The 12,368-nt window shown below is 37.1% G+C and overlaps 1 protein-coding gene across 1 annotated transcript in view; it reads right to left on the bottom strand.

Moving 5' to 3' along the window:
* VPS13C (vacuolar protein sorting 13 homolog C (S. cerevisiae)) overlaps positions 1-12,368 on the bottom strand; it is a gene marked incomplete at its 5' end in the record, with an annotated part of 89,694 nt that overhangs the window by 28,764 nt on the left and 48,562 nt on the right. The window contains 13 exons of the mRNA XM_010191723.1: positions 138-266; positions 623-787; positions 1,496-1,600; positions 2,748-3,137; positions 4,504-4,798; positions 5,045-5,166; positions 5,637-5,797; positions 6,767-7,031; positions 8,071-8,226; positions 8,635-8,724; positions 9,961-10,326; positions 11,062-11,154; positions 11,884-12,113. Of these exons, the coding sequence (XP_010190025.1) occupies positions 138-266; positions 623-787; positions 1,496-1,600; positions 2,748-3,137; positions 4,504-4,798; positions 5,045-5,166; positions 5,637-5,797; positions 6,767-7,031; positions 8,071-8,226; positions 8,635-8,724; positions 9,961-10,326; positions 11,062-11,154; positions 11,884-12,113 (2,567 nt within the window). The remainder of the gene's footprint in view (positions 1-137; positions 267-622; positions 788-1,495; positions 1,601-2,747; positions 3,138-4,503; positions 4,799-5,044; positions 5,167-5,636; positions 5,798-6,766; positions 7,032-8,070; positions 8,227-8,634; positions 8,725-9,960; positions 10,327-11,061; positions 11,155-11,883; positions 12,114-12,368) is intronic.

The raw sequence follows: 12,368 nt of genomic DNA, 5'->3' as shown, positions 1-12,368 counted from the left end.
ATTCACAACCTTTTCATGCAACAGAACTCAAGTGCAGTGCACCAACACCTTAAGGTGTTGGGGAGTCAAGCTTTTCTAGATTCAATACCATATGGCTAAAATGCAGTATTAAGAACAGACCACAAAGTCAGTCTCACCAATTCTTCCAGTCTCAGCAGAGTACCATTATCCTGGGCTTGAAACAGGAATGGTTTGGAAGTGCTTTCATAGCCAACTACTCTTACACAAAGTTCACCAGATGAGTTTTCAGGCCAAAAAGGAAGACACTGTAAAACAAGGAATATGCATGACTTCAACAGCTTATATGTTCAATATAAGTAGGCCAGCAGTAAAATAAACAGCCTTATGCAACTAAAACTATTTTAAATGCCTTAATTTTTACCACAATATCTACTGATGAACACCTAATCTACATTTAGTAAATAATCTAAGCTGAAGGACTTGACTAATTTACCAACATATGCAACCTGTGCTGTTCAAGTTGCCCCCAGATGTGAAGCATCATATCATGCCATCAGAAGTGACAGAGCTTCTACAAGATAACTGCTTTTTCCTTAAGTGACAGCTAGAGACCAGTTGTTTGTCCACAGTAACACTCAAAGGAAAAAACCTGAAACATTACCTCTGAAGTTGAGATATAATTCCATTTATTAGTTGGAAAAGAGCCATCAGGACCAATTTCTCCAACTTCTATTTCCAGAGAAGATTTGTTTGCTATTGTGTAGAATGGAGTGAAGGTAACTATCCTGGTAAGGTTAAAACTGCTCATTTTGATGCTAACTCCAACCTGTTGAACAAGGACAATTTGAGCAAACAATGAACAACAAGCTTGAGAGAAAAGTCAGGATGGAAAACAAGAAAAGCCAACATTATGCTCATTACAAAGGCTAGGACACAACACTCCTGTTCTGAACACCTGTAATAGAAACCAAACAGTATGCAGCAAACTCAGAGAACTATGCAACACAATTAACACAATGGTAGAGAGACAGTTGTAGCTGTAGTGCTTTGTAGCTGTAGCATTCCAACAGGAATCCCTCTACAGTACTGATCCTATCAACAGAGATCAGTTAAAGAGTACATGGAAACAAATCTCCACACCTCTGTGTATTATTATAAAGGGTATTCTTTATTATGCTTAGCTATGGAAATGTAGTCTTAGACAAGGCTGTTGAGTGAAGATCTAAACACTTGCAAACAATTATGAATTTGGAATGTGAACTCTTATTTCCAGTACATGAGTTCACCATTGCCTTTTCAAGCAGCCTGGTACTGCGCATTTGTTAAATAAACCACACGTTTATGAATTACACTGAAACTCCTGTTGGTGAAACTACTTGTCACCAGATGCAGACCTGAATAGGTGGGGCATAAAAATTATTATCCTGGATGTTAAATATTTCCATGATTTAAAGAAACAAAGACCTTAAGAAGAAAAAGAAGCCGTGCAAAAGAACCGCAAGAAAGCTCTACAAAATGCAGAAATCTGTCTTACCAGATAGTCCATGTTACTAGCTAAACACCTGACACATCCATAGCTTCCTACTGCATCAAGGGAAAAACTTCTGGACCAAGTGCTAGTTGAAATACATAACTGGATCTATACACAAAAAAAGAAGATGGAAAGTACTTCAATAAATTTGTTTTCATTTTGTAGTTCATGCTTTATGAAGCACAATTATATCACATGTATAAAGATGACACTTAAGTGCTTTTAAAACATTCTTTAAGTCAAGATAAGCTTAAGCATGTAGTATCACTATTCATATTCTGATTTATTAGTCTCTGCTTGAGTTCTGGGAAAGATGTTCCACTAAAAGGTAGCAAAATAGAGGAGTCTTCATTGACTCGTGTTCATGACAGCACACATAGATGGGGAAAAAGAAAAGCTACGATTTTGTGGTGCTTCACAAACTTGAAGAAGGGGGAGGAAATAATCAAAGGAACACCTTGTCAAAACCATTTCTTCAACTACTATTGGGTATTTAAACAACTATTTAAAAGGAACTTCTCTTCATTTGACCATGCAAGTATCACATCAAAACAAAATCAAAACAAGAGAAATAGGTTTAATATAGGACAGAATATTTGTTGTGCACTTTAAATGTCAAAGTACTTAGCTGAGTAAAACACAAGCCTGTCATTTGTCTTTATTCAGTGGAACACGCCTCCACAGGAAGATTCAGAGCAACCTCCATTTTGACTATAAAGAGAGTCCATACTCTAAATTATATACCTACATTAAATTCCTCTCCCCAAGGAAGCAGTTTTCTGGTAGGGTACCCACTGACTTTTCAGGACCTAACTACTCTATACCATCAGCCAGTTTCTGGCCAGGATGAATGTGAGCCAATGGAAGGCAGTGCCAGACCTGGGAAAAGTTGCAGTAGACTTTTTGTCTACCTGTCTTCCCTTTTACTTAGTCCAAAAAGGGTAACTAACAAGAACAAAGCACAGCCAAAGGAAAGTCTATAGGTTTAAATGCTAAAAAACCAAGCAACCAAACAAAAAACCCCCAAAACAAACCAACCAACCACAAAAAAAATCCAGAACCACCCCCCCAAAAAAAACTCAAAAACCAAACACAAAAAAACCCTAAGAAAACCAAACAAACAAAACCCTTTACACCAAGTGTGTGTGTGTGTGTGTGTGTGTGTGTGTGTGTGTGTGTGTGTGTGTGTTCTTTCCCCTCCCCAGAGCAGGACTTCAAACACCAACACCACAACCACCAGCTACAATACACATACCTTATTTTTGCTAAAAATATTTTTCTTTTTAAAGGAAAACAAGACAATATCTCTATAGTCTGCTGGATGCTTCACATGAGTGTCTTCAGCTCGATACTGGAGAATACGGGATGTCTTGTTGATGATCCAGTAAGGACTGAACACAGACAAGATCACGCGGCTTCCAATTCGCTTCGTATGTATGTAAATATCCACTGTCATCACCGTCACAGAATGAGATGCGAAACACACGGAAAAAAATTCAGGCATCCCATCACAAATTTTAAGATGTCCATTCCAGTCTTTGCCTTGATACTTTAGCAACACAAGCTCCATTATTTCTCCATTGATTCTTGAATGAAAGACATCTGCAGCAGTCCCTTCGGTCAATTCACGGACTTCTGCCGTTCCCTGTAGCAAAATTAAAGTGGGCAAATTAAGTTTTTAACATATAAAAATCAGATATTCAAGAAACAGCATTTTATTCTTCTCTTGCAGAATGAAAATGTTTCATGTAGCTCGGTACCGCGTGTCCCAGTCTCCAACCGCTTTCCTCTGAGCCTGATCCTATGAATAATTTGAGGTAATTTGCATTGTTCTTGCAGAACAGTAAAGACTTCTTAATTCTGAATTTTGGGAAGGCAAAGTAGTTCCAATGTATCCTCTGTCTCTGTTCCCTTCCTTCCCCTTCTCCACTACTTCCAATGGATTTTGGCAAGGAGTTCTTATTCAAATACTTACAATACGGGTGCAACACTGAATTGGACTGTGCTGCAGATGTACAGCCAGGGCTTTTCACATTAAAGAACACCCAAGGCAGAAAGTCAGCAGCTGTCCCATACTGTCTGGTAACACAGCTTTGCCCAGGGAGTAGCATCCCACAACAGCATCTTCCCTAACTTTTACTGAGAAACAGTATATTTTACTGTATTGAACAGTGGCAAGGCTTGATTAGTAGAAGGATTTGAAGACAGTAAGTACATACCCAGCTCTACAGGTACAGTGACTTCAGAAATAGATTTGAATTACTAGTTTCTAGCTCCTCATTTGAGGCAATGGCACTCTGTTCTACATTCTGTCACTGAGTACTGAAGCACAGTGAAGATAAGTAAAACTGGAAATAGTGCCATTAGGATGTTGAACAGCAGTAAAAGAAAGATCTAAATAAATAACATAGCCAGTTATTCCAGTCAGACAAACCAGAACAAACTAGGATGATAGGTCTAAATGCTCAGACCTTTACTATCTACTAAAATCACTCAGCTTTCATGAATTAATACTAGATACTGAAAATACTGAAAGAGGAAAAAAGTCTGCGAAGCGTCCTGCAAATAAATCTTTCCATTTGTGCAAGGGAGACTTCACAACAGTCCTTAGTAAAGAATCACTGTCAGAATGGAAATGAGTTGTTTTCTACACAGAAGCAAAGCTCCAGAAATTTCAGATGCTTTTTCTTACAGCTCTCCCTGTGAAACAAAACATATTTCACAAAACACAAACAGAATCTCAGAAGAATTTTAAAGAGAAAGATAAGTTCAGTATTGGATTCATATTAAGGAATAAGGCAAAACTAGCCAGGCACACCAAAATTCAAGAGAATTAATCCCCAAAACTCCCAGAATCAATCCATCAGCTGACTCACTGACATTTACAATAGGAAATACAAAAAACAACATTCAGTATCTCCCCCCACTACATTCACCTCCACTTCTAAGTGAATATAGTCTTCCTTAAAATCAAATAAAGGATTTACAAGTAAAACCATAAAACAGCTTACCTCAAGTAAATATCTCAAGGAGTATGGTAAAAGATTCCTCACAGTCAGGGTAGGGTAAAGATGGATAATGTAGGCAGGATCCCACTCCTCTCCATAAGTTGAAATAAAAGTGAGTTCATCAGGTACAGCTGTTGAGCTGATTATTAGAGGCAAGAAATTTGTCTCGGTGGCTGGGCACTGTAGCAAGCACTTCACTTCATTGCTCCTGTGTAGCTCTTCCCTCCAGGCAATGTAAGTCGTAGACTCTTTAAACTGACCCTCTAACACTCCTGTTGGCTGAACATATAGATGGCACCTATGGGAAGAAGGCAGGTAATGGTACACAATAGCTTTGCACTGACAGCTAACTTCACTCATTTTGAAGTAATTGCTAACATTCTGAAGGGCTTTTGCAGCACACTGATTGCCTACTAAAGACAGCCTTTTGTGATTTTTAGCCCAGTCAAGAAGAATTTCAAGTGCAAATTTAAGCTTCCACACTAAGGCTGCATTTCTGCATCAGGCTCACAAAGATTAGCACTACAGAACAGAAAAATAGTACCTGTATGAATGTAAAGGAACATGAAATTCCTCTTCTGGCTTGGATATACCAATTGGCTCCAGCGACTTCGAGTTTCTAGCCAGTTTATAGATTATAAATGGGACTGAGAAATGGTTCTTGATCTAGGATCAAAATACATAATTCTCATTACATTTCTGTGGTGTCAATTCTAAAGGAAAAAGTATGCAATGAAAAACAGCAACTGTAGATTTAAACCCCTTAGGAAAATAGACTTCTATGCATCTGAGGAAAAACAATATGCAAGCATATGAGAAAACTATATTATTAAGTTTCACAAATTGAAAAACATGCTTAAGATGCCAAGTCACACAAAAAGTACACATTCCATATTCTCACCACTGAGATTAGAAAGCTAAAAGTTTAAAGTCAACACCAATTTTTACATGTATCAGGAAGACACACAGAATGCAGATAAAAATTAATGTAACAGAGTAAAACACTTGATAGTTTGCCTTTAAGTAACTTTTTGGAAAACTACGATCTCAAAAAAATGCATTAGGAAAGCAAAGCAAAGTTGCTCAGAGAAGAGCCCTGCTTTCAGGCTTCTGATTTGTGTGGTTGTTTTTTTTACCTGCAGAGGAGACCGTACAGTAATAACCTTGTTTCCTTCTGTAGCATCTATCTGTACAATGATCGAGTCTGAATGATCACCAAGAAGGTTTCTTACGTTGTACAGTCGCCGACCTGGTTTAGCTATGGGTATGTTTACCACTTCTTTATATCCTTGAAGCTCTAAGCCATAAAAATACACAAAAGTCTTAATTAGGCAAAACAAATCACATTAGCATTTCCTACTTGAACAACACTTTAGCTTCTCTAAACATAGCAACAACAAGGATCAAAGCACTCTCTGGCAAAAGCACCTTGAAAGAGTATTTCAGCACCACTGAAGGAAAGCTTTAAGGTCAGAATACTCTTGAAGATCATAACTTTAGATTATGATTTACACATAGCATAATAAATACACCAAACAGTAAACAAAAGTTGGGTGAGTTTACAAAATGCAATACAGAATATGATCTTTTTATCATGGCCACTGAAGGCAAGCTTTAAGGTCAGAATACTCTTGAAGATCATAACTTTAGATTATGATTTACACATAGCTTAATAAATACACCAAACAGTAAACACAGGTCGGGTGAGTTTACAAAATCAATATAGAATATGATCTTTCTATCATGGCCAAATACCTTCATATGGGATGGGATGGAAAGGGAAAAAAGCCAGAAGATTATGCATTATATCCTGTCCTCCTCGGAGTATTTTCTGGCAAAACTAAAAACACAGAGAAATCATAACTGCTCTCAACTAACTGGGTAACTACAGAAAGCCAAATGGTAGTAGAGATATAAGAAATGAAGATCCTGTTGAACAGGAGTTGAAACCTACAGGCCTGTGTTTCAGGGATCTGTAAGGTGGTCTGCCAATTACTCCACTAGAATGGCTTCCATTTCTTCCAGAGGGGCAGAAAAAAATATTGTCCTTTTCACCCTCTGAGAAACCAGAGGGAAGGATTTTTACCTCTTTTTAGGAAGTCCAGTAGCTGGTTTTAATTTTTTTTTAATTGCCATGAGTATTCAAAAGTAGCTTCAATGCGACGTACTTCACCTGAATTTTGATCACATCAAATTTAACCATGTTGACAGCCCCATCTTCCCATACTCAACATGTCATAACACACAGTGTTCCCTAGCATAATACCTAAATTTAAAGAGAAGACAGAGCTTTCTTGTCGGTACAAAGCAGACAACTTTCCTCTTTCGGGTGCTTCAAAAACAGAATATTCCAGTTCCATGTTCTGACCAATTTCTACATCGTTCGTGTTCTCTCTTCCAAATGAGCCAACTATCTGAAAATTCGAGCTAGGAAGCACTTTGAGAGGAATACCCAGGGCATTTTTCACTATGAAAGGTGCTGTCTCCTTAAAGGAATAGTTAAACGTTGATGCAGTCCCTTCTGAAAATGCCTGTAATTAACAAGACATAGAATACATCATACATAAATAAGCCACAACAACATAGCTGTAAGAGGCTTTATAAGACAGTTCCCAGCAACTACTGTTTTACAGAGAAAAGCAAAAATACATAGCAATACTTATGTTTTGTACAGTAATACTTCAGAGAAGTAAAGTTGACTTCCAGAAAATTTCATTATTATTCTGTGATTTGCAGCAGAAGTTGATGCTACAATAAGCATTCATGATCCTCATAGGGGATTTTTTTTTAAGTTGTTGGGTTGTAAGAGAAAAACAGATCTGGGACACAGAAGTCCCAAGCACATTCAACCATATACATACTTCATATTCAACCACAACTTATGCCTACAAACATGTCTGATTACACAAAAGCCATGGTAACTGACTGCCAGTACAGACTTAGCAAGCACTAACTTAGAGAACCATTGCTCATTTAGAATGAAAAATAAATAGGCATAAATCACATTTTGAGTGAGCTTGAGTTAGTAACCAAAATTTCTTCTCTCCATTAAAAAAAGGAAAGAAAAAAAAGTCTGACATTCATAAGCATACCTTCTATCACAAGAAAAATAGGGAAAAAATATTTTTAACCCCCTGGACATTCTACTTCTACAGTCTGAAGGCCAATCCTAACATGCACACTTCTCTTAGTATTCTAGTAAGGAGAAAAGATGGAAGGAAATTAAATTTCTCTTTTAATATTTCAGAACAAGGATTGTAGGAAATAGCTGCATCAATTGCAAGGTTTCTTTTTCATTCTGCCTACTTGTAGTACTGTTCCTCAAGTGCTGCATAAGTACATTTGTTCTTCTAACACAGAAACTGCTTGTTTCAAAAGCCAGCACCACCTTTTTGTTAACCCTAAAGGATTAATCAGAATAAAACTCCTCAACCCTGATAGATAACATTTGTCAGGGTTGCAGAACAGTCACTGCCTTATCACTGGCAGAACAGAAAGTTCTTACAAAAACCAAAAAAATCAGAACTTCCTACAAAGCAACATTCAGCACCTTCTGCCCACTAGGACTACCTTGGCTAAGTTACTGAAAACAGCAAGACAACATTTGGATATTGTTATGTTCATTGTATCCTTTGACGAGATGTTAACTGCGGTTTGTGGCTCCGGAAGAACAATGAAATCATCCCCAGGCATCAAGCTTCTCTCTTGGACAGGGTTAGTTGTCATCTAAAACAAAAATTTCATTAGGCAGATATGAACTTTTATGTTAAAACAGGAAAAAACTTGACCTACATTTGACAATTTTGCTAACCAAAAGCAAAAACTTACTTTACCTCGAGTATCTCAGACAGCTCACACAAACACCAAAGTTTTATAACAACACTGAAGGCAAGCAAGTTACTTTCTTCCCTCTCTGTATGTGTGGTTACACACTACATTTTGCCAATGCACTAGACAATTAACATTATTCAGAAAAACCTTAAGATGCCTAAAGATCAATTTTTTTTTCATGTGAAATTGCATAGCTCCCTCAAAGTAAGAGCATTCGAAAGGTCAATGTTCTGCCACATAAAACTTTCAAGAAATAGCTCTATATTCAAAGTATTTCACATAGTTTCAAGTACGTTTACATACTTCCAGCTTTAAACTCCATTGCTTCTTTCCTCCTTCAATTCGTTCAATAAGTGGCTCCCACACTGCATAGGTTTCATTGTAATAATGAATCTAAAGAAAGAATCAAAATTAAATAAGGCACCTAAAAATGGAGGACTAAGTTCCTTCCAGTGGCATTTAGTACGGAAAACATTAATAAGAAAACAATCAATACTCATTACACATTTTGGAGGTCTAGCATTAACTTTTAATGTTTTCAAAAATTAATGCACACAAATGTAACTGAGCATATACATATTTTTGAAGGACAGACTACCTGGCTTGCTTTTAGAGCAGCCAGCCTGGTAACTCCGTATCTTTTAACGCCTTCGTTCACTCTATTGTCTCCTACACGGTCTGAGAGAATGACTTTGAGATCAAAAACTTCAATGCAACAAGTACTTCATTGCACTATTAAAGAACAATTAGTCTGAGCAAACTGTAGTCTGAATCTAGTCCTCTGGAACAATTCACCTAACTCAGCCTACACCAAGCTTTTACTTCCCTTCAGCCACTGCAAGGCTGAATAGAAGGTGTGGACCAAATACTTCTGGATGCTCCCTCTCAGCTATCTTCCTCATACTCCCCTGCTCCTGCAACCACAGTGCTTTCCCCAAGTTGTATACGATTAGGCATGCGTCTTCCATACTCTACAATAATGATATACACATCTAGCAACGAAAGAAGGGTAGTTGTATATCCAGCACAGAATGAGGCACATTTGGTAAACTGACAAAATATAACTAAGATGTAATTATTGCCCAGAGTAGCTGCAGATCTGGTTGTATGAAATTTTAACATGCTGCCTTTGTAAGAGACTTAATACAGTCTCAGAATGTACCGTATGCTGGGGAAAAGAGTTGCAATAGCTGGCAAAACATACATGGTGTGATTACAATACAAGATGCAGAAAAGATTTTGAGAAAAGAGTGTAACTTCTATATTGCAAATAAACACAATGCTAGAGAAACGAAAAGAAGTAGGCAATAAAAAGTATTGAATAGTCAGCTAAATATGTATAGTCAGCTAAGCTAAGCACGTTGTTCACAGAGCAAGAATTGAATATGCAAAGAGAAACAGAGAGGATGAGATTACTCCACAGTAGCAATTGTCATTAAAACCTACTATTGATTGCAAAGCTTCTGTAAAAGCCATGTGATGCTTAGTCAGACTTGCCTGACTGTTAAAGAACTCCTAAGAGCATTACAATTTAAACCTATTAAACACAGAAAGTATACAAAAAAGTTATTTGAGCATTATGAAACATGCAGAAGTGTTTTAAACAGCTAACAATTTAATTCCACATACCTCCAGTGACATATCAGCAGTGACCTCAATCAGCGACGACCAGTTTTTAAGGACACCTGAAAACACAGATTCTACTAACAATAAAGGAACAGTACGATGTCCCAGACCACATTCCAAGGTGATCTGAACCGATTTCACTTCAATGTCAAATTTCTCTTGTTTCAGAATATGTTCACAGTCCTTAAAATTTTCTGTTGCTTCTGTGGCTACATCAACCCCAAGAAACCAAGCACTGCACTGGTCTATAGGCTTCACTTGCCACAAGTTCTCAGAAACTTCAGTTGCTCCTCTAGAATCTTCCTCTGTTGTCTTGGAGTTTATAGCAGCCATAATGGTCATCACAGTATTCAGAATTATTGGTGAGATCTTGAACAAAAAAAAAAAACCAACTCTTATAAGTCAAAACATTTTAAAACTGATTAATATAAAAAATACATGATAAATGGAAGTGGCAAATAACTTTTGGATTCTTTATTCAGGTACACAGCATTAAAGGCCCCGGTAAGAGATGAAACTTAAATTCTAGGATAAAGAAACAGAATCCATTCATAGACCTCCTCTTATTTTCCTTTCCTACAAAGTTTCCCAATTCCTCCCTCACAATCCCACAGGCTCAAGAACAAAATTCTCAGATTTTACTGACGCATGGTACTTCCATAACAGCAGTGAATATCAAGCTTTTTCCTACTACATTGTAAAGAATGATTCATTTCATTTTATTTATTTTTTAAGAACTTCAAAGTGTTCAAAAAAGCATGTTTGCAGAGTTAGGTACACCACCATTTCTATTAGCAGTACGGTACATCTGTCTAAAGCTTTTATCTGTAAAGGGTTGTTTCATAAATTTGGAAGAAAGTAGGAGGAGGAATCCTAGTATCTGAAGTATTTAAATTAGCCCTTTTCTGTCAAGAGACTGCCAAAACAAGGAACATAAAATGATTTTTTCCAACTCAGAGCATGTTTAAAAATGATAAATGCCTATTTCTGGAATTAAACTAATGGAAAATGGAAATTCTAAATAGCAATACGTAAATTAAAAAAAAAAAACAAGCTACAGCTTGAGAAACACATTTGTTCCTCCAAAGACAGTTTTAATCTTACCTTTACAGTAAGTTCTTCTACTGTTACCACCACAGTTTGTAACCCTGAGATATGCATCATATTTTCCATGACCAAAGAACATGGCCGTAACACCTGAGTGGAAAACATAATTTGATTGTTAAGGTAACTCCTGGAATGTAACCTTTTCAAATGGTCTTGTATCTTTTAATCCCATAGGCCAAAGGGATGCTGATCCCATAAAATAACACCACCTTTCAGATTAACAGCATTCTTTCCATAGTGTTAGAATGCTTCATTCCAGCACCCAAATTTGCACTGGAACAATTCTGTACTGAAAGGTTAAAAGTTAGTGAAATAAAAGCTTCTGACATAAGGCTTAAACCCAACACACAGACTGATAGTATAGCAAAAAACCCCCATGAATGCTTAAGAAAACTAAATGCATACAGAAAGATACCATGCGGGAGCCCCTGCCAGGAATGAGTAGATGAAGTTCCAGACAACATGCTGATAAGCATACTCTACTGCACCGAGTAACCTGACAGGCAGTAAACAAAGATGAAGGGAGGTATCCTTAGTCTTCAAAACCCCCATACAACTTCTTCACTAAGAAATTTTTAATATAATTTACAAATGCATTACACAGGTTTTAGGCAGACCTCTGGTGATGAAGTCTCACACTTACTGATAAAAAGATTGACCTTTGACTGGCATACCACAGATGCACAGTCTTTTCTTATCTTAATAATAATCAATGATAGGAAAACTGGATTTCCTGAGTGCTAAGGATATGCCAACTAAAGGACATGCCTGTGGACAGTTCTCATTTTCTGTAATGAAAAGCATAATGAGTTTTCTTACCATAGTAACATTCTTGTCTTGTTTTTCTTCGAGAAAGGCACAAGCCAACACTTTGAGGCCCTTCACTTGAGCGGTCATCCTTTGTGCAACTTTTCCAGATGTCAGAGAAAAGTCACATTGGAAGGAAACTTTTAAGGCAGGGGCATCAGCATTGGTCAAATTAGCAACAAATACAATTTCTGGATCCATGATCACAGCTTTTACTGTCATATTTGGCCGTACAGATATTTCTGTGAAAATAAGTAAAAGCGCCTTCTTGAATATAAAAGGTTTTAAAGCATTACTTGTACATAATACTTAAACCATGCATTAAAATGGCTACATAATTTTAGAGGCACAAATTTAACAAGTAATGTCTCAATTTTTACAGGAATACCTTGCTGAAACTTAATACTGCAGCAAACTAGTCAGAAGTTTTGTTTTGAAGAAACTGTTTTGATATTGTAAAAAGGACAGCATTAGCTCTACACACTGTAGTCAACTTA

This window comes from Mesitornis unicolor, unplaced genomic scaffold, assembly GCF_000695765.1.
Source record: "Mesitornis unicolor isolate BGI_N332 unplaced genomic scaffold, ASM69576v1 scaffold279, whole genome shotgun sequence".
Taxonomy (NCBI): Eukaryota; Metazoa; Chordata; class Aves; order Mesitornithiformes; family Mesitornithidae; genus Mesitornis; species Mesitornis unicolor.
The sequence above is the reverse complement of the archived record's forward strand: the minus strand, read 5'-3'. Positions and strand labels throughout refer to the sequence as shown.